Source organism: Micropterus salmoides, unplaced genomic scaffold (assembly GCF_014851395.1).
Source record: "Micropterus salmoides isolate LMB-PRFRI ecotype aquatic unplaced genomic scaffold, ASM1485139v1 Ms_hic_scaffold_4, whole genome shotgun sequence".
NCBI lineage: Eukaryota > Metazoa > Chordata > Actinopteri > Centrarchiformes > Centrarchidae > Micropterus > Micropterus salmoides.
Genome location: NW_024043372.1, coordinates 523,268 through 543,643, shown reverse-complemented (window position 1 = coordinate 543,643; position 20,376 = coordinate 523,268). Strand labels below are relative to the sequence as shown.

The 20,376-nt window shown below is 47.4% G+C and overlaps 2 protein-coding genes across 4 annotated transcripts in view; both read right to left on the bottom strand.

Annotated features, from left to right (window-relative positions):
* The window catches only part of pik3c2b (phosphatidylinositol-4-phosphate 3-kinase, catalytic subunit type 2 beta), a 48,433-nt gene extending 37,659 nt beyond the window's left edge, over nucleotides 1–10,774 (bottom strand). Inside the window, exons 1-3 of one of the 2 annotated variants that reach the window (XM_038696352.1) lie at nucleotides 10,425–10,774; nucleotides 6,060–6,135; nucleotides 3,193–4,108 (exon numbers count right to left, since the gene is read on the bottom strand). In XM_038696352.1, coding sequence (XP_038552280.1) covers nucleotides 3,193–4,026 — 834 coding nt within the window. In that variant the 5' untranslated portion in view covers nucleotides 4,027–4,108; nucleotides 6,060–6,135; nucleotides 10,425–10,774. The remainder of the gene's footprint in view (nucleotides 1–3,192; nucleotides 4,109–6,059; nucleotides 6,136–10,424) is intronic. The other variant, XM_038696351.1, reaches the window with a different exon arrangement.
* A 4,604-nt stretch (nucleotides 10,775–15,378) lies between these two features.
* Nucleotides 15,379–20,376, bottom strand: part of si:ch211-236d3.4 (protein FAM107B) — a 28,963-nt gene continuing 23,965 nt past the window's right edge. For both annotated transcript variants that reach the window (XM_038697348.1, XM_038697347.1), the window contains one exon: nucleotides 15,379–16,120. In XM_038697348.1, coding sequence (XP_038553276.1) covers nucleotides 16,004–16,120 — 117 coding nt within the window. In that variant the 3' untranslated portion in view covers nucleotides 15,379–16,003. The remainder of the gene's footprint in view (nucleotides 16,121–20,376) is intronic.

Here is a 20,376-nt window from a genome sequence, read left to right as displayed (position 1 = left end):
AGGTCTAACAGTGCTGTGGGTGCTAACACTGCTAACAGGTCTAACAGTGCTGTGGGTGCTAACTCTGCTAACATTGTTGACACTGCTAACAGGTGTCTATGAAGATTCTCAGTCATCCAGGTCATAGTTATCCAACGAAGGTTAAAATCAAGGGCAACTGGACTTGGTTGAAGATACTGGAACATACTAACAGGTCTAGCAGTGCTGTGGGTGCTAACAGTGCTAACAATGCTAACAGTGCTAACAGAGCTGAGAATGCTAACAGGTCTATCAGTGCTGTGGTTGCTAACAGTACTTACAGTGCTGTGGGTGCTAACAGTGCTAACAGGTCTAACAGTGCTGTGGTTGCTAACAGTGCTTACAGTGCTGTGGGTGCTAACAGTGCTAACAGTGCTAACAGTGCTAACAGTTCTAACAGTGCTAACAGGTCTAACAGTGCTGTGGGTGCTAACAGTGCTGGCAGTGCTTACAATGTTAACAGTGCTAACATTGTTGACACTGCTAACAGGCCTAAAGGGCAATTTATACTTCTGCGTCAAATCGACGGCGTAGGTGACGGCGTAGGCTATGGGGCTACGCAGAGGCCACGGCGTCACCTGACGCGCACCTCCTCAAAAATCTAACTACATGTCGAGTTGACGCGGACCGTAAGTTCTGCGATCGGTCGGCGGGGGCGGGGTAGCCTCGCAATGTCTCCGAGCGGACCGGAAGTACTCTTTAAAGAAACATTTACTAGCGGCAAAACGGCGGCTGTAACGCGGTGAATCAACATATTTGACCGCTGCAACATGGGGGCGAAATGACTCGTTTCGCTATCAGAATGTGATCCATTCGGTCGGTAACATTTGAAAAGGCTACACCAGCCGCACGTTTACAATTTTACCCCCATTTACGTTAGCGGAGCGCTAAACTGGAAGCATGGCATGAAAGCATTGGCGTAGGTACGCACATAGAACCTACGCAGGAGTATAAATCAGCCTTAACAGTGCAAACAGGTCTATCAGTGCTGTGGGTGCTAACAGTGCTAACAATGCTAACAGAGCTGACAGTGCTAACAGGTCTATCAGTGTTGACACTGCTGACAGTGCTAACACTGCTACATTTCCTTCCCCACAGACTGTGTGCATCTGGAACATCTGGGAGGTGTTTAGTTCCAGAGCTGTGTGATAATCTCTCCACGGTGGCTTCAGATTGCAGCTGGTCCGACTGGTCTGACTGGTGACGCTGTGTGATCAAGCGGAGAGCTGGGAGGAACGTGTGTCACATTTAAAGGTATCAGAGCTGAGTTTCGACTCTCAGCACGCCTGAGAACACATGAAAGGTCCTGAGCGCTCTTATCTGTGTGACTTCCTCTTTTATCAGGAAATAATAACGTGTGTTACTGAGATAGTCTGTTTAGAGACACGTTTGGCTTCTTTAGTCAGAATTTAAAAACAAAACTACTAGTAAGAAATATTAACATCCTCTGAAGATGTGCAGCCACATGTGAAACGTGTTCCACAACATCTGCAGCTGTTTGAGAGAGAATCTGCTCTGAATTAAATACTTACTGTGCAGCGTCGCTGCTAATTATTGATTATCATCTGCAGCCCTAACAGCAGCATGCTGCTCTCTAAACCGATGAGCGACTGTAACGAGTCATCAGGATCTATAATCAATATCAATCACAGAGACCTTTTCTCTTTTAATTAAGCTAGGCTAGCAGTTTCCCTCTGCTTCCAGTCTTTATGCTAAGCTAGGCTAAACACATTCCTGGAGCTTAACACAGACATGAAGCTGATCTGAATCACATCTGATCTGGAATAAGATTAAGAGATCATCACGATGCATCTTTGTTAGTGGTGTGACGAGCAATCAACTCACGAGAGGAGATGTGAAAACTGTGAGAAACCTTCAAAGCTGAAGAAAATGAAAAGTTTGAGCATTAAACTGTTCATTTCCTGCATTCTGGTGAATTTTTCCTCACCACTTTCTGGTGGAAACAGAATCCAGGTGACAATCTAACCCTCTACCAGACTCAGTCAGAGCTGCTCTCAGATCTGTGTCTCCTGTGGATCAGCTTATTTTATATCTGCTGAGTCAGGATTTAGTCTTCCCTGCTCTTTGTGTCTTTGTTTAGGGAAGTGACCTCTTTATTTCATTTTAATTCAGTGATAAACTCCTGGACTTTAACAGCTCCTGTGTTTCAGCTGCTTTTCTGCTCACGTTCAGAATCTCTCCCACAGATCTGTGTTCTCCGACAGGTCCAGAGAAAAGAAGAACATTACCAGACCAACGTCATCATTTAATGATAAACTCTGCTGGCAGTTTCCCCTTCAGACCGTCTGACCGACACAGTTTGGGACTGCATGTTAGTTTTGGTTTCCAGTCAGTCATCCTAACTGAAACACTTGTGATCAGCAGAAATCACATGTTCACTTCAGCAGCTCACAGTCCCAAACAGAACAAGGCTGCTTCAGCTTTTAATTGTTTATGTTGTAAAACTCTACCAGCTACGCCGCTACTCGCTCACAACTGTCTGGACTCTCAGTGCGAGAGCAGGTTCACTTGATTACTGTCAGGGCGTACGCCGGTGTCGCATCAGCTGGGTGGAGTTTATTCGCTGAAGGTGTGGTGTGAGAAATGTCGGACAGCTTCTAACCTGACAAGAAATCAATTCACATTTTAATCTCGTGAGATTTTGTGGCACGAGATCTCGTCACACCCTTAATTTCTGCTATTCCCAAGTCCAGAAGAGATTTTCTTTGGCATCATGTCCGTCAAGGTTCCAAGCAGCTGAGACGATAACAAAAGGTGACGTGAAATCACACCAGACTGCTGATTGGTCAGAGAGAATCAACGACAAACCCGCGTAGGAAATAAGGTAGCTAGTAGCCTGCTAACGTTAGCTCAGTTTAGCTGCTCAGTTTGTTTTTAGTTCAGGCTTCATCCCGTGTTGACGTTCAGGAAGTTACCACAGAACACTGGAAACTCTGAATGAAGCGGTTTCATCCTAAAACATTTGTGTCTCTTCTGAGGACGCTGGGCGTCAGTGGGCCGACCTCCTGACGGGGGCGGAGCCGTCGACTGGAAATGTTTAAACGTTAAATCTTTATTTATCGGGCCGGAGCCGTGTGTTTTTTTGAAGGCTGCCTCAGTTACTAATAAACCCTGATCACAGTGATCAACACCCCACAACAATCTCATTCTTACCGGGTCTGCAGACACCCGCCGCTGGTTCTTGTTGCTCTTGGGAACAGGTACGTACGTCCTGGGCGGGACCTGAGGGGGCAGGGTCTTACTCCGAGCCACAGGCTTCCCCGATTGGTCCCCATTGGCCCTCCGGCCTCGAGGCCCCTGCCGGCCCTCGTTGAGTCGAGATAGCGAGTCATTGATGTTGTCGTAGTTCAGCTCTCCTGAGGTCACTTTGGGCTGATCCACATCGGGCGTAAACAGGTTCACGTCGCGGGGCACGGTGGACCCTCGAGGGGGCAGGAAGGGGTTCTCTGACCCCAATGATGGGGGGATGGGGTTTCTTGGTGGGAGGGCGGGGGGGACATCGTCTGGAAAAGAGGGGAAGCCTTTGGGAAGAAACCCTGATCCGAATGCAGTTGAGTCCCTGAGGCTGGAACCGGAGCAGTCCCTGAACTTGCTGACCTCCGGACTGTCCAGGATGTACAGGGATTCTTTGATGTAGCCTCCCTGAGGAGGGAGCGCCCTAGCTGGGACGGAGGGCGGAGACTGTGACCGTCCAGGCTGGTTCAGGGAGGAGTCGGACCCAGAAAGGCCCCTCAGCAGGTTTCCTCCTGTAAGGGCAGGACTGGTCTGGCTGGGGGTGGGTCGGGGAGGGAGGGAGGGGTTGTGGCTCTTGGAGCGGGTTTGGCTGGGAGCTCTAGGGCCAGTCTGGCTGGTTTCTGTCCCACTCTTGTCCTGTTTGAGTCTGGAGAGTGCATCATACTCCATCTGCAGGGCCTCGGCCAGGACCAGCTCCTTCTGACTGAGACCCAGGGCCTCCAGGGTCTCCTTCTGAGTCTGAGCCGCCGACATGATGCCACCACAGCAGAGAGGGAGCCGCAAGGACGCTCGGCTGAACTGCTGCTAGAGGAACCGGCGAGGACACATGGAGCAGCTGAGGACAAAGGAGACAGAGAGGACAGCCAGTAAGACATCCCCATTTCATTTCTTATTATTTAGAACTACAGGCCTTCAACTTGATCAAATCTAAATTGGAGATGTGGGGTAATTATCATTAACTCTGGTTACTGACTTGTCATAATATGTGACTGCAGTGAAACACGACTTGCTGGTTGAAGTTAAAATAAGTTCAGATACTTCTAATGGTCCCGTGAAGATAAACAGTCGCGTGCAGCGTGTTAATGAATCAGACGCTGATGAAACCCACACAGGAAGGTTTTGTGGACAGAAACTGTTCAGACAAAGCGGCTAAATCAATATTTCATTATAGGAGAAACAGCTATGCAGACGACACTCCACTAATTCTGTCTTCCCCATCTGAAACCTCCACAGCATCAGGAAGACTGAGGATTCAGTCATAAGGCTGAAAACCCCTGTTTAGGCTGAAAAAACCTGTTCAGGCTGAAAACAAAACAGAATTACAGGTGAACAAACAGGTTTACTGGGTAAATTAACCTGTTTTTATAAACTATTTGACTCTTTAATTTTTTTATTTAAATGTATTTGTATATTTCCTATTTTGCTATTTTGCTTGTATATTTTGCTTTCATATTTCATGTAAAGCACCTTGAATTGCCTTGTTGCTGAAATGTGCTGTACAAATAAACCTGCCTTTTGTAATGTATTTTATTGGGATCTCATTTGACAGAGCAACACACGCGCATAAGTGGGAGGAAACTGATATGTGTTTTTTAAAACTTTCCACAAATAAAAATCTGGAAAGTGTGGCGTGCAAAAGTTATTCAGCCTGAGTCAGTACAAAGTACAAAGTACTGACTCAGGCTGAATAACTTTTCACCTTTCACTGCAAGTACGGCTCCAAGTCTTTTGGGGTATGTCTCTACCAGCTTTGACTGTTTTTTCTTCAGATTGGATGGAGAGCGTCTTGCCACAGATTCTCGATGGATTTAGGTCTGGACTCTGACTGGGTCACTAACACATGAGCATGTTTTGATCTAAGCCATTCCACCGTAGCTCTGGCTGTATGTTTGGGGTCACGGTCCTGCTGGAAGGTGAACAGGGGACAGCAGGACCAATAGCTGTCCTGTGGACAGATTCTCCCACCTGAGCTGTGGATCTCTGCAGCTGCTCCAGTGTGACCGTGGGCCTCCGGGCTGCTTCTCTGATAAGTGTTCTTCTGTAAGTTTAGGTGGACAGCCATTACATGGTGCGTTTGCAGTTGTGCCATGCTCTTTCCATTTTCGGATGATGGATTGAACGGTCTTCAAAGCTTGGGATATTTATTTATGACCTAACCCTGTTTAAACTTCTCCAAAACTTTATCCCTGACCTGCCTGGTGTGTTCCTTGGTCTTCATGGTGCTGTAGTTCACTACAACAAGCCTCTGAGGCCTTCACAGAACAGCTGTATTAATACTGACAGTAGATTACACACAGGTGGACTCTATTTACTAATTATGCGCCACTGTGTGTTGGTCTATCACCTGAGGTCCCAATAAAATACATTTACGGTGGTTTGTGGTTGTAATGTGTAAAAATGAGTATGCCAGCCACTGTGTTTGGTTAAAACCCAGCAGAGACAAGAGGAAACCAAAGGCTAGAGGAAGTGCTGGGCGATTATCAGGATCAGTGTCCGGTCATCATTTCTTTCAGGTTTAAAGGAAGATTTTTGCTCCAGAGTGAAAGTTAATGTGGTTTTAAACTTTTCTTTCTGGTCAAAACAAACACTTGATGCCAGAGGATCACTTCACAGATCTGAGGCCAAACATTCTGTTTTAATAAATATGCGTGATTAAAATTAAGTAAAAGCTTCTCTCTTCCCCAACAAAAAAAATTTGAATTAAAGGAATTCAACATGTGATATTTATAGTGAGGACTCTGCCCAGCCCTAGCTCGAGGTGTCTCTCTGCATTCTGATAGGCTGACCTTTTGTCCAGCTGCTGGACGTCCCACAGAAACACAGCAGCGACCCGGAGACCCGCTCGCCGTCTGACCAGCAGCCCTGCAGCCGAGTGTGGCGGGCGGCAGGAAACAGGAAGGAATGAAACAGGAAGTGGAGCTGTGAGGAGGTAAAACCAGCTGAGGCCGGATCAGCTCAGCGACAAGAAACCCTGTTCAGAAGAGTCTGCTGAGGAGTGGACAAAATAACAGAAACACCTGACAGTCCGATTCAGTCCAACGTCACACGGTTCTGGTTCTCAGATTCAGATCCCTGGCGGTCACCCAGAACAACTCCAGATCTCTGCTGCTGGAGAGAGAGAGCCCCCGCTGAGTAAACAGTCCTGCTCGACTCCCCCTGCTTCTAACAAACCGGGTCAAAGCCACGCACAACCAGAACAACGCCAGGATTACAGGTCCGCCCACGCCCCGGCCTATCAGAGCCCAGCATGTGCGTGTGATGGTGTGTGTCCTCCCTGTGATGTGTCCTGTGTTAAACATTTCATTTATTTTTTTAATTAAAGAGTATAAATTAATGAACGTGCCTTTAAATGCAAAAAAAATATTACAAAACAATAAAAGTCGGCTTTTCTTCATTTGTAAACAACGTGGGGAAATTTACTGATATCTGTCCCCTGAAATCTACCAGCTGTTTCCTCTGTGGGGGAGGAGATGATGGGGGATGGGGGCTCAGATCTGTCCCTCCCCCATCACAGAGAACCAGCTGCGCCCCACTTCCACACTGACAGCACCGGAGTCTGACTGGAGACACATGGGGGGCTGGAACTCGGGCCCCCGCCTGCAGGGTCAGGTGTGCTGCCAGTCAGGTGACAGCGGAAGGTGGGGGCTCCGTGGTGGAGACGCCACGCTGCAGTGAGGGAGTTGCGTAACAGCAGCAACGTTCTCTGCCCCGCATCATGTCCCAGTCCGTCCACACCAGTGACTTTACACCTGCCCCCCCCAACCCACCTGTCTGTGGTTTCCACATGACGTCTGTCTGTGATGAGACGCTTTAAAGACGAGACATCAGATTAACACCCCCCCAAGAGAGAAACCCTTTCAATCAGAGGGGAGGAGACAACAAAGAGCTGCCAGTCTGTGAGTCACATGATCGAGGACTTTCACCCAGAGACTGGGGGGGGGGGGGAACCATTCATCAACACACACAGTTACTGTTTGTGTCATCTACAAACGCCGTTTTCACAAAACCCTGTGATGATTAATTCTCAGGAACTTTATTAAACTGACAAAAGCACAAAGAAAAGATTTCAGCTTTGGGCCCCGGCTCCTCCAAAGCGCTTTTTCCTGACGCCAGAGTCTTTTTTCAATTCATTACAATGGGAGCGCCGCGTTTTTACAAGCTAGTAAAAACACCAGCAGCGTGACGAGCTGGGCGCTCAGCGTTTTTTTCCGGTTGAAAAATGTTAAACTTTTTAGCCAGCCGTCCAATCACAGTGCAGGAGGGGCGGGAAAAGCTGAGAAGGTTCTCCCCCAAGACTGGACGGCACATGTTCCCGTCCATCGTCCCTTTGATGCGGGGAAGTGGTCCTGACCCCTTAGCAGAAAAACAAAGCATGATGGTTCCACCTCCATGTTTGATGGCGTTTTTGGGGTCAGCCTCCCTCCTTCTCCAGACACGGCGAGTTGAGTAGATGCCAAAGAGCTCGATTTTGGTCTCACCTGAGTGCAACACTTTCCCCCAGGTCTCCTCTGAACCATTCAGATGTTCCTCGGCAAGCTTCAGACGGGCGCTGCAGGATGTCAGTCCTTCACGGCGTGCTGTGGTACCGATTGTTTTCTTGGGAATATGGTCCCAGCTGTCTTGAGATCATTGAAAAGATGTAGTTCAGGGTGGATTCCTCGCCGTTCTCACGACCACTGAACTCCACGAGGGGAGATCTCGCATGGAGCCCCAGGCCGAGGGAGATGGGCAGTTCATTTCTGTTCCTTCCTTTGGGAATAATCGCACCAAGCTTCTTGGCGATGGTCCTGCAGCCCATTCCAGCCCTTTGGTCTTGGCCATGGTGGAGAGTTTGGAATCTGATTGCTTGCTTCTGTGGACACGTGTCCACTTTTGTTAGAGGTAACAAACGCACTGCCTTTAAGCGTGCTCCTAATCTCAGCTCGTTACCTGGGAGGTCAAATACTTACTTCACTCATCAAAATGGAAATAAATTCATAACATTTTTGACTGTTTTTCTGGGGTGGTGATGGTGCAGTGGATAAGACACACGCTTTTGGTGTGAGAGACCCGGCTTCAATTCCCACTGTGACACGTCCACCAAAGTGTCCCTGAGCAACACACTTAACCCCTCGTTGCTCCAGAGGCGTGCGACCTCTGACCCACAAAGCAGCTGTAAGTGGCTTTGGATAAAAGCGTCAGCTAAATGAATAAACGTCAAATAAACCTACCAATAAAATTAGAGACTGATCATTTGTCAGCAGGGAATCACTCTACACACTGTTGATGCCACACTTGTGAACACATGACGGTTTCTACAGAACGGTTGGTGCCGGGGATCCAACATGTGGAAGGTGGAGACAGCTGCAGCTCAGCCGTTGAGTCAGTTTAATATTTAACATCTGTCAGTTTTCACGCCTGTTTCCTTCCACAGCTTCGAGTCAAAGCCTCCAGCTCTCCAGTGTTGGAGCTGATTCAGGCAGACGTTCCACAGTTTGGATCAATGCAGGGCAAACTACACGTGTTTACATGTACATATATGTACATATATGTACATGTAAACACAGACAGGCGGCCAGTGCAGGGCCTGAAGGACAGGTGGACAGGTGTCTCCTCAGGTAGACCAGGAGGCTCTGTGAGGACGCTGCACCTGATATTCTGACCTGCATCGATCCTTAGAGCAGGAAACATCAACACTTTAGCATCGATCCGCACATCACTGCTGACGGCTGCTGCAGGCAAACCGTGAACTTCTGACAGACTAAAAAATCTATCGGACCCTGCAGGAGAAACAGCCGGGGAGAGAGACGGCGGCACTTCCAACACTGAGGCGGCGAAACTCCTCCCACATTCACTGAAACGTAGGGAATCTCTTAGCTGCCGAGTCTGACGGAGACGAGCTGACGCCTCATTTCAGACCTGCGGCCGAGCGGGGTTATATTTTCCACAGGTCAGGTCCACATCGGCCCCTCAGCTCCTCCCCCTCCACGGGTTCAGGGTGACGTCAAGGGAGAAACGTGGCGACAAAATGGTCGATGGAAACGTTTGCTTAATGGTGCAAACATCACGCGGGAGCAAACGTGTCCTCTGTAACATGGTGAGAGGTTATCACGGTGTCGACCTGCATTAATTAGGAGGAGCCCCTGAACGCACCGTGTCTGAGGCACCTGACTAGGATCTAGATCACCTTCAGAACCGACCACGTGCAGCAGATTTACCTTTTTACAACTTTGACTGATTGATTTCATCACAGTGACGTCACGTGTATCGATTACCACGCCCCCTGCGATGACGTCACAACAGCGATGTTTTTCGAGTTGCTGACAAACGTTCAAACCGGGAAAACGCACCTGCTCTGAGAGTCTGCAGGTGTGGCAGGTGTATGTGACGTCACGGGGAAAGCGAAAGCTCATTGGTCTTTTTATAATCACTGTTGGCTGGTTAGAAAATGTCGCAGTGACCTTAAGTTACGCGTTGTTTTACTTTGTGTCTCTGAAAACCAAACAGGTGAATCAGAGACACGGAGTGCGCAGACTCGGAGGGAACAGGTGACTGGACTACAAACTGGATTATTATGGGAGTGGAAATGGGTCCCAGTCCCGTGGAGAGAGCGTCCAACCAAACTACATTCACAAATCCGGCACTTTAACGTGGCCTCATTCGCCGGCCAACACCCCCACCGGCCAGATACATAATCTGAGCACCTGTGCTGTGTTTCACATCCCGACACATCCACTACACAAACACGCAGTTAGATTGTACATCTTTTAAACTTTAAATATCAGTTCGACTTCCCTTCCTATCTGGGATTTCCCCCGACAGCCTGCCATGGAGGGCGGCGGCGAGCAGCCCGAACCCCTCCTCTAAGGCTACCTAAAATCTACTGCTAATAACCTGCATTTCAGTGGATTTCATGTGCGCCGAGTTTACCTGTACAGCATAACGATTAGCAAAAGGTCATCAGCCACGCTTGAACAGGAAGCCAAGTTAACCAAAAAAGCGGGATTGTTTGTATTGTGCGGTGTCTGAATGGAGTTTGGTGTGACCTTCTCTCTCCGTCCAGTGCAGCAGCGCAAGTGAACAGAACTTCACCGGAATGCGTCAAAACATTTCCATAATCCCAGCAGCGTTAGCTAGCTAACAGCTGCCCCCCTCCAGGTGGTGGACCTTACCTGGGTCTCGGTCTACGGGCTCCGGGAGCGGGCGGCGGTTGCCATTTTAAAGCGGTTTACTTTTCTGTCCAAAAATCACATCGGTCTCCCTCAACGCTCGGTTCTTCGTCGGTATCTCCGGGCAGGTTAACGGCCTCCAGTCGCCGGTGCGGCCGGGATTCTCCGCATTAGACCGGATCACCGGCTCCGTTAGTGTCCGCCTCTGTTTACCGCTTCAACAATGCAGCAGTGTGGGACCGTACCAGGCGGCTCCGGCTGCCCTGAAGCCCGGAATCTGGCGACGCTCTCGGCTTTGCGTCAGTCTCTGCTCGGCAGCTGCGGACCAGCGGTGTCAAGTTACACACCGACAACACAGGCGGCTTCCGGTCAGAGTTTCAAAATAAACCCAACTGAGATGAAAACATTAGATTAATTAACCGGAGCAGTAACATCTGCCACATTGTGTTACACATAGTTATATCACTCTTCAAGAACTTGCATCTGTTTATTCCATGTTTATATGTTTTTGAATATAAATGTCAGCTGTAAGTTTATGTCTGTGACTGGCACCTAATCTAAAGAGTGTAAAATACTAAAATCATCAATAACGAACTTTCACGCTAAGTGTAACTAAATAATCCAAGTTAAAAAAACATTGGAGGTAATTTAACTGAATTAAACTAAACTAGAAACTACATTTTTTATGTAAATTAAATAAAATAAAAAATGAAATGTACTAAAAGGACAACCTCTGTCACATTTTGTCCAACATCAGGTCGGCCCAGCAGAGGCTCAGGTCTCAGGAGCTGCTGATCCAGTTCTTCTCTGCACCGTATACACTCACCTATTATTAGGAACACCTGTTCAATTTCTCATTAATGCAATTATCTAATCAACCAGTCACATGGCAGTTGCTTCAATGCATTTAGGGGTGTGGTCCTGGTCAAGACAATCTCCTGAACTCCAAACTGAATGTCAGAATGGGAAAGAAAGGTGATTTAAGCAATTTTGAGCGCGGCATGGTTGTTGGTGCCAGACGGGCCGGTCTGAGTATTTCACAATCTGCTCAGTTACTGGGATTTTCACGCACAACCATTTCTAAGGTTTACAAAGAATGGTGTGAAAAGGAGAAGGGGAAAACATTCAGTATGCGGCAGTCCTGTGGGCGAAAATGCCTCGTTGATGCTAGAGGTCAGAGGAGAATGGGCCGACTGATTCAAGCTGATAGAAAAGCAACGTTGACTGAAATAACCACTCGTTACAACCGAGGTATGCAGCAAAGCATTTGTGAAGCCACAACATGCAACCTTGAGGCGGATGGGCTACAACAGCAGAAGACCCCACCGGGTACCACTCATCTCCACTACAAATAGGAAAAAGAGGCTACAATTTGCAAGAGCTCACCAAAATTGGACAGTTGAAGACTGGAAAAATGTTGCCTGGTCTGATGAGTCTCGATTTCTGTTGAGACATTCAGATGGTAGAGTCAGAATTTGGCGTAAACAGAATGAGAACATGGATCCATCATGCCTTGTTACCACTGTGCAGGCTGGTGGTGGTGGTGTAATGGTGTGGGGGATGTTTTCTTGGCACACTTTAGGCCCCTTAGTGCCAATTGGGCATGGTTTAAATGCCACGGCCTACCTGAGCATTGTTTCTGACCGTCTCCATCCCTTTATGGCCACCATGTACCCATCCTCTGATGGCTACTTCCAGCAGGATAATGCACCGTGTCACAAAGCTCCAATCATTTCAAACATGACAATGAGTTCACTGTACTAAAATGGCCCCCACAGTCACCAGATCTCAACCCAATAGAGCATCTTTGGGATGTGGTGGAACGGGAGCTTCGTGCCCTGGATGTGCATCCCACAAATCTCCATCAACTGCAAGATGCTATCCATCAATATGGGCCAACATTTCTAAAGAATGCTTTCAGCACCTTGTTGAATCAATGCCACGTAGAATTAAGGCAGTTCTGAAGGCGAAAGGGGGTCAAACATAGTATTAGTCTGGTGTTCTTAATAATCCTTTAGGTGAGTGTTTGTACAGCATACGCAGTACAAACACTGTACAGTACATGTAATATGTCATGTGTAAAACCAGCCTGTTACATTAATCATTCCACACAGCTGTTGTGTTCTAGTTTACAGAAACAGACTCTGTATGTTGTTGTTTATTGTCTATGTTTATATTTATATATTAATCTTCCTTCACACACAAACTGCTGCTGTGTTTTAGCACGTGAACACAAAATAAAAGTACTTCCGGTAACGCTGCTGATTCTGTCTGACTTGACTGAGTTTAGTTCAGAGAGGAAAGAGGAGAGACAGCGACACCTGGCGGACAACACCTTCATCACAGCTCAGTGAGCACGCTGACCACCACAGAAGAAGAGTTTAACGCCAAAACACACAAAATACATGAACAGCACATGTGAGGTTTCCATGGGGAGGCAGGGGTGCAGTGGACAGGCCGCATGTTGGGTTTGATTCCCACTGCGACACTGATGCTGCGTTCATGACTGCTGGGAACTGTACTGTCAGGTGGTCACGCAGGTGAAGCCTCAGCAGAGCCTCCACGTTCATTAGAAACAGCCCTTTAATGAAAACAAGTGATAAACATGTGTTACTAGTTAACTTTGTCCAGCTCCATCAGCTGGTCATCCTCAGACTCAGTAAATGTTCTACTTCCCAACATTTAGTTCAGAGGAGGCGACTAACAACACATTTTACATGCAGAACAGGTTTTACTACACGACATCAAATATTATCCATCCATCCATCGTCAACCGCTTATCCTGCGTACAGGGTTGCGGGGGGCTGGAGCCAATCCCAGCTGGCATCGGGCGAAAGGCGGGGTCCACCCTGGACAGGTCGCCAGTCCATCGCAGGACAGCAAGTATTAATTTTATTTAAATACATGCAAATATACTTTATGTTGCCTTTAGTTGCTGGTTTCCACTGTGTGCTTCCATGGAGCTGCTGCCTTCAGCTGCTGCTCGTCAACTCATATTTTTACTCTGAGTTCACAAGTAGGAACTCTGACTCCCAGTGGCGTTCATGGTTTCCGAGTTGCCTGGAACGCAGCATTAACCCCTTGTTGCTCCGGAGGCGTGTGACCTCTGACGTACGTAGCAACTGTAAGTCGCTTTGGATAAAAGCATAAAAGAAATCATCACACGTTTCCTGTATACACTGTTCTCTGTGACGTCATCAAATCCACTGTGATGTCGTCCATGATGTCGTCTGTGCAGACTGACGTTTGTTCAGAGTTAGTTTCCTCTGCTGGAGGAGGAAAGTTTCTCGGAGCTCACCTCAAATCTCAGTTTCACACCTGGACATACCAGCAGGATTTATTACGTCACAAACCGTTTAGAGCCAATCAGGGTGCACTGTGAAATTTGCATAGTGTGATGTGGAAACTTAATTTGACAGTACAAAGAGACAGGAAAGGGCAGGGCAGAGACATGGGAGGCCTCGGACTGCAGGTGTTGCACTCCCCACCAGGTGTGATGACGGGATCAGTTTCTGAAGATCTCTGTTTTTCAGAGATGACAAATCAGAACGGAGGCTGGAAAGTAAGTTTGTCATTTGTTAGACTCGTCGACAGATCCCCACATCAGCTGAATATATTTCCTCTCCCTCTTCAACAAATAAACTGAGCTGTCAGAGGGGAATAAAGCAGGATTATTGTCTTTTATTCGTCTTCGATTCTGCTGCAGGTTCAGAATCTGAATCTGTTAATCGGTCGCTTAAAAAGCCAAAAATCAGAAACAAATACAAAGAAATCTGTTTTAGATCTTAAGTTATACAGTTAAAGTCTAAAGTGCTCTATAATCAGTCATATAGATTTCATTGTTCAGTCCTTCCAGGATTTCACAACTGTTACAGAACACAAATTCAACAAATCCCTGTGAATTCAGTTCAACTTACAATTTTTTACCAATCACAGCAACTTTTCCACAAACGTGACCTCTCATCGCCGTTTCCCGCTAAACGTTGTCACACATCCGCAAACTCACTTCCTTGATCAGAAGACGCAGCAGACGTGTGTGATACCGTCTCGCATTCCGGTCAGCTGCAGGACAGAATCAGCTGGTTTAAACATGCAGGGTCAGGGTCAGGGTCAGGGTCAGGCCCGCCGAGTCCTGGAGGGACCGTTTAATGATTCAACTACAATTCTAAAGGTAAAAATATCAAATATATACAGTATCTCACAAAAGTGAGTCCACCCCCCATCTTTTCATGTGACGACACTGAAGAAATGACTCTCCAGTGTAAAGTAGTGAGTGTGCAGCTTGTATAACAGTGTAAATCTGCTGTCCCCTCAAAATAACACATCACACAGCCGTTAATGTCTAAACCGCTGGCAACAAAAGTGAGGACACCCCTCAGTGAAAATGTCCACATTGGGCCCAATCAGCCATTTTCCCTCCCCCGCTGTCATGTGACTCGTTAGTGTTACCAAGTCTCAGGTGTGAATGTGGAGCAGGTGTGTTAAATTTGGTGTTGTCGCTCTCACACTCCCTCATACTGGTCACTGGAAGTTCAACATGGCACCTCATGGCAAAGAACTCTCTGAGGATCTGAAACAAAGAACGGTTGTCATGGAGTGTCCTGGTCTGGGGCTGCATGAGTGCTGCCGGCACTGTGGAGCTACAGCTCAATGAGGGAACCACGAATGCCAACATGAACTGTGATATACTGAAGCAGAGCCCCTCCCTTCAGAGACTGGGCCGCAGGGCAGCGTTCCAACATGATAACGACGAAGAATGTGGACATTTTCACTCAGGGGTGTCCTCAATTTTGTTGCCAGTGGTTTAGACATTAACGGCTGTGTGATGTGTTATTTTGAGGGGACAGCAGATTTACACTGTTATACAAGCTGCACGCTCACTACTTTACACTGGAGCAAAGCGTCATTTCTTCAGTGTCGTCACATGAAAAGATAGAATCAGATATTTACAACAATGTGAGGGGCGTGCTCACTTATGTTTTATTTCCACAATTTCATTGCAAGAAAGCGCTGAAAAACAACATCCCAACTTTCATCACATTTAGAAAAGCTGCTGCAAATCACAAAAAGGCCCTCGAGGTCCTGGAGGGACCGACTGTTTCACTACGGACATAAATCTGAACAATAAGGCCTCATTTTTAATGTGACCTGTGAGAGGAAGTTAGAAACCGTTAACGAGTAACAACAGACGCCGTCTGTAAATAAACATCTAATTATAAGACGTGTTCTTGTTATTAGTTATTATTAATCGTGAATAAAATCTTGGGTTCTGTAGTTCTAAAGTTTTCCTGTAATAACAAGATATGAATCTCGTGTTTTCACATAATTATGACTTCGTTATTAAGAAGATATAAATGATAAAGTTCATAATTATAAACGTGGTACCACGGTAACACGGCACCAAACAGACGTTCCTTCGTCTCGTTAAAGTGCAGCTCAGTTTTATGTCTTCATGAAGTTTAGGCACAAGTTTCCTTCATCTGAGACACAGGAGGACATCAGGGGGTCATGTTCGTGTCCTCAGCGTGTCCTCTAAATGTGGACAGTCTGGTTCTCTCTCTGTCCCGGGCAGGACTCTGTCTCTACACCTCCTTCTCCTCTTTACTGTGTAACGACGTCCGTCTCAGCTTCTCCTTCACTTTGACGAACTCCGGAGCTTTCAGGTTCTCCTCCTGCTCCTTCTCCAGCTCCTTCTCCAGCTGCAACACCGGGACAGAGACACATTCAGGACAACAGGAACCGGACAGGGACAGCAGAGACCAACAGGGAGGACGCACACAACAGGGACAGCAGAGACTAACAGGGAGAATGGACAGAACAGGGACAGCAGAGACCAACAGGGAGGACGGACAGAACAGGGACAGCAGAGACCAACAGAGAGGACGCACACAACAGGGACAGCAGAGACCAATAGAGAGGACGGAATCAAAAGGGACAGCAGAGACCAACAGGGAAGATGGACAAAATAGGGACAGCAGAGACCAACAGGGAGGACTCGCACAACAGGGACAGCAGAGACCAATAGAGAGGACGGAATCAAAAGGGACAGCAGAGACCAACAGGGAAGATGGACAAAATAGGGACAGCAGAGACCAACAGGGAGGACTCGCACAACAGGGACAGCAGAGACCAATAGAGAGGACGGAATCAAAAGGGACAGCAGAGACCAACAGGGAAGATGGACAAAATAGGGACAGCAGAGACCAATAGAGAGAACAGACACAAAAGGGACAGCAGAGAGCAACAGGGAGGACGCACACAACAGGGACAGCAGAGACCAATGGGTAGGATGGACACAACATGAAGGACGGACACAACAAGGACAGCAGAGACCAATGGGTAGGATGGACACAACATGAAGGACGGACACAACAAGGACAGCAGAGACCAACAGGGAAGACGGACAGAACAGGGACAGCAGATAGCAACAGGGAGGACGGACAAAATAGGGACAGCAGAGAGCAACAGAGAGGACGGACACAAAAGAGACAGCAGAGAGCAACAGGGAGGACGGACACAAAAGGGACAGCAGAGAGCAACAGGGAGGACACACACAACAGGGACAGCAGAGACTAACAGGGAGGACGCACACAACAGGGACAGCAGAGTCCAATGGGTAGGATGGACACAACATGAAGGACAGACACAACAAGGACAGCAGAGACCAACAGGGAAGACGGACAGAACAGGGACAGCAGAGAGCAACAGGGAGGACGGACAAAATAGGGACAGCAGAGAGCAACAGGGAGGACGCACACAACAGGGACAGCAGAGACCAACGGGGAGGATGGACACAACATGAAGGACGGACACAACAAGGACAGCAGAGACCAACAGGGAAGATGCACACAACAGGGACAGCAGAGACCAACAGGGAGGACTCACACAACAGGGACAGCAGAGAGCAACAGAGAGGACTCACACAACAGGGACAGCAGAGACCAATTGAGAGGACAGACACAAAAGGGACAGCAGAGACCAACAGAGAGGACGGACACAAAAGGGACAGCAGAGAGCAACAGGGAGGACGCACACAACAGGGACAGCAGAGACCACCAGAGAGGACGGACAGAACAGGGACAGCAGAGACCAACCGGGAGGACGGACACAACAGGGACAGCAGAAACCAACAGAGAGGACGCACACAAAAGGGACAGCAGAGACCAACAGAGAGGACGCACACAAAAGGGACAGCAGAGAGCAACAGGAAGGACACACACAAAAGGGACAGCAGAGACCAACAGGGAAGATGGACAGAACAGGGACAGCAGAGAGCAACAGGGAGGATGGTACCTGTGTTGTGTATCTGTGTGTATATCTGTGTGCGTATTTGTGCTGTGTACCTGTGTTGTGTATCTGTGTTGTGTACCTGTGTGTACCTGTGTTGTATATCTGTGTGTATACCTGTGTTGCGTATCTGTGTTGCGTACCTGTTTGTGTACCTGTGTTGTGTACCTGTGTGTGTACCTGTGTTGTGTACCTGTGTTGTGTACCTGTGTTTATATCTGTGTGTGTACCTGTGTTGTGTACTTGTGTGTACCTGTGTTGTTTACCTGTGTGTATATCTGTGTTGTGTACCTGTGTTTATATCTGTGTGTGTACCTGTGTTGTTTACATGTGTGTACCTGTGTTGTGTACCTGTGTGTGTATCTGTGTTGTGTACCTGTGTTTATATCTGTGTGTGTACCTGTGTGTACCTGTGTTGTTTACCTTTGTGTACCTGTGTTGTTTACCTGTGTGTACCTGTGTTGTTTACCTGTGTGTACCTGTGTGCGTATCTGTGTGGTGTACCTGTGTGCGTATCTGTGTGTACCTGTGTTGTTTACCTGTGTTGTGTACCTGTTTGTGTACCTGTGTGTGTACCTGTGTTGTGTACCTGTGTTTATATATGTGTGTGTACCTGTGTGTGTATCTGTGTTGTGTACCTGTGTTTATATATGTGTGTGTACCTGTGTGTGTATCTGTGTGTGTACCAAAAAAAATGATGCAGAAAAACTAGTCCATGCATTTGTTACTTCTAGGCTGGATTACTGCAATTCCTTATTATCAGGCTGCTCGAAAAAGTCCATTAAGACTCTTCAGCTGATCCAGAATGCTGCAGCACGTGTTCTGACAGGAACCAGGAAAAGAGATCACATTTCTCCTGTTTTAGCTTCTTTGCATTGGCTTCCAGTAAAATCCAGAATAGAATTTAAAATCATTCTTCTTACCTAGAAAGCTCTTCATGGTCAGGCACCATCTTATCTTAAAGAGCTCATAGTACCTTACTACCCCACCAGAGCACTGCGCTCCCAGAATGCAGGGTTACTTGTGGTTCCTAGAGTCTCCAAAAGTAGACTAGGAGCCAGAGCGTTCAGCTATCAAGCTCCTCTCCTGTGGAACCAGGTTCCAGTTTGGGTTCAGGAGGCAGACACCATCTCCACATTTAAGAGTAGGCTTAAGACTTTCCTCTTTGATAAAGCTTATAGTTAGGGCTGGCTCAGGTGAGTCCTGAACCATCCCTTAGTTATGCTGCTATAGGCCTAGACTGCCGGGGGATTTCCCATGATGCACTGAGCTCCTCTCTCCTCTACTTTCTCTCCCTCTGTATGCAACCTTATCCCATTATTGCATGTTACTAACACAACTTCTCCCCTTTCTGGTAGTCTTGTGCTTTCTCGTCTCTCTCCTCTCTCCTCCTGTCACTTCCTGCAGGTTTTCTGGCTCTGGAGTTGTGGAGTCTGGATCTGTGGTTGCGGGTCACCTGCTGCCCCCGTGTTCCTGCTCGACACCCTCTGCTGCAACGACTATTGTTACTAGTCTTATTGTTATTATTGTTATTATAATCATTAACATTACGATGGTTACCATTAACACTACTATAAATATCTGTACCATTTTTCATTTAGTCTATAGCAACATTACCTTTACTGTGTGTACCTCTGTGTGTATATTGTGTAGGCTGCCTCCCTCCCCTCTCTCTCTCCTTACATCTCTCTCTCCTTACATCTCTCTCTCTCTCCTTACATCTCTCTCTCTCTCTCTCTCTCACCCCAACCGGTGGAGGCAGATGGCCGCCCACCCTGAGCCATGGTTCTGCTCGAGGTTTCTGCCTCTTAAAAGGAAGTTTTTCCTTGCCTCTGTCTCCTAGTGCTGCTCTTGGTGGGAACTGTTGGGCTTCTGTAAATATCATCATAGAGTACGGTCTAGACCTGCTCTTTTATGAAAAGCGCTGTGAGATAACTGTTGTTGTGATTTGGCGCTATATAAATAAAATTGAATTGAATTGAATTGAATTGAACCTGTGTGTACCTGTGTTGTTTACCTGTGTGTACCTGTGTGCATATCTGTGTGGTGTACCTGTGTGTACCTGTGTTGTGTACCTGTGTTTATATCTGTGTGTGTACCTGTGTGTTCCTGTGTTGTTTACCTGTGTGTACCTGTGTTGTGTACCTGTGTGTGTATCTGTGTGGTGTACCTGTGTTGTGTACCTGTGTGGTGTATCTGTGTTGTGTACCTGTGTTGTGTACCTGTGTGTGTACCTGTGTTGTTTACCTGTGTGTACCTGTGTTGTGTATCTGTGTTGTGTACCTGTGTTTATATCTGTGTGTGTACCTGTGTGGTGTACCTGTGTTGTGTACCTGTGTGGTGTATCTGTGTTGTGTACCTGTGTTGTTTACCTGTGTGTGTACCGGTGTGGTGTATCTGTGTTGTGTACCTGTATTGTGTATCTGTGTGTATATCTGTGTGCGTATCTGTGCTGTGTATCTGTGTGGTGTACCTGTGTTGTGTACCTGTTTGTGTATATCTGTGTGCGTACCTGTGTGGTGTATCTGTGTTGTGTACCTGTGTGTGTACCTGTATTGTGTATCTGTGTGTATATCTGTGTGCGTACCTGTGTGGTGTATCTGTGTTGTGTACCTGTGTGTGTACCTGTGTTGTGTACCTGTATTGTGTATCTGTGTGTATATATGTG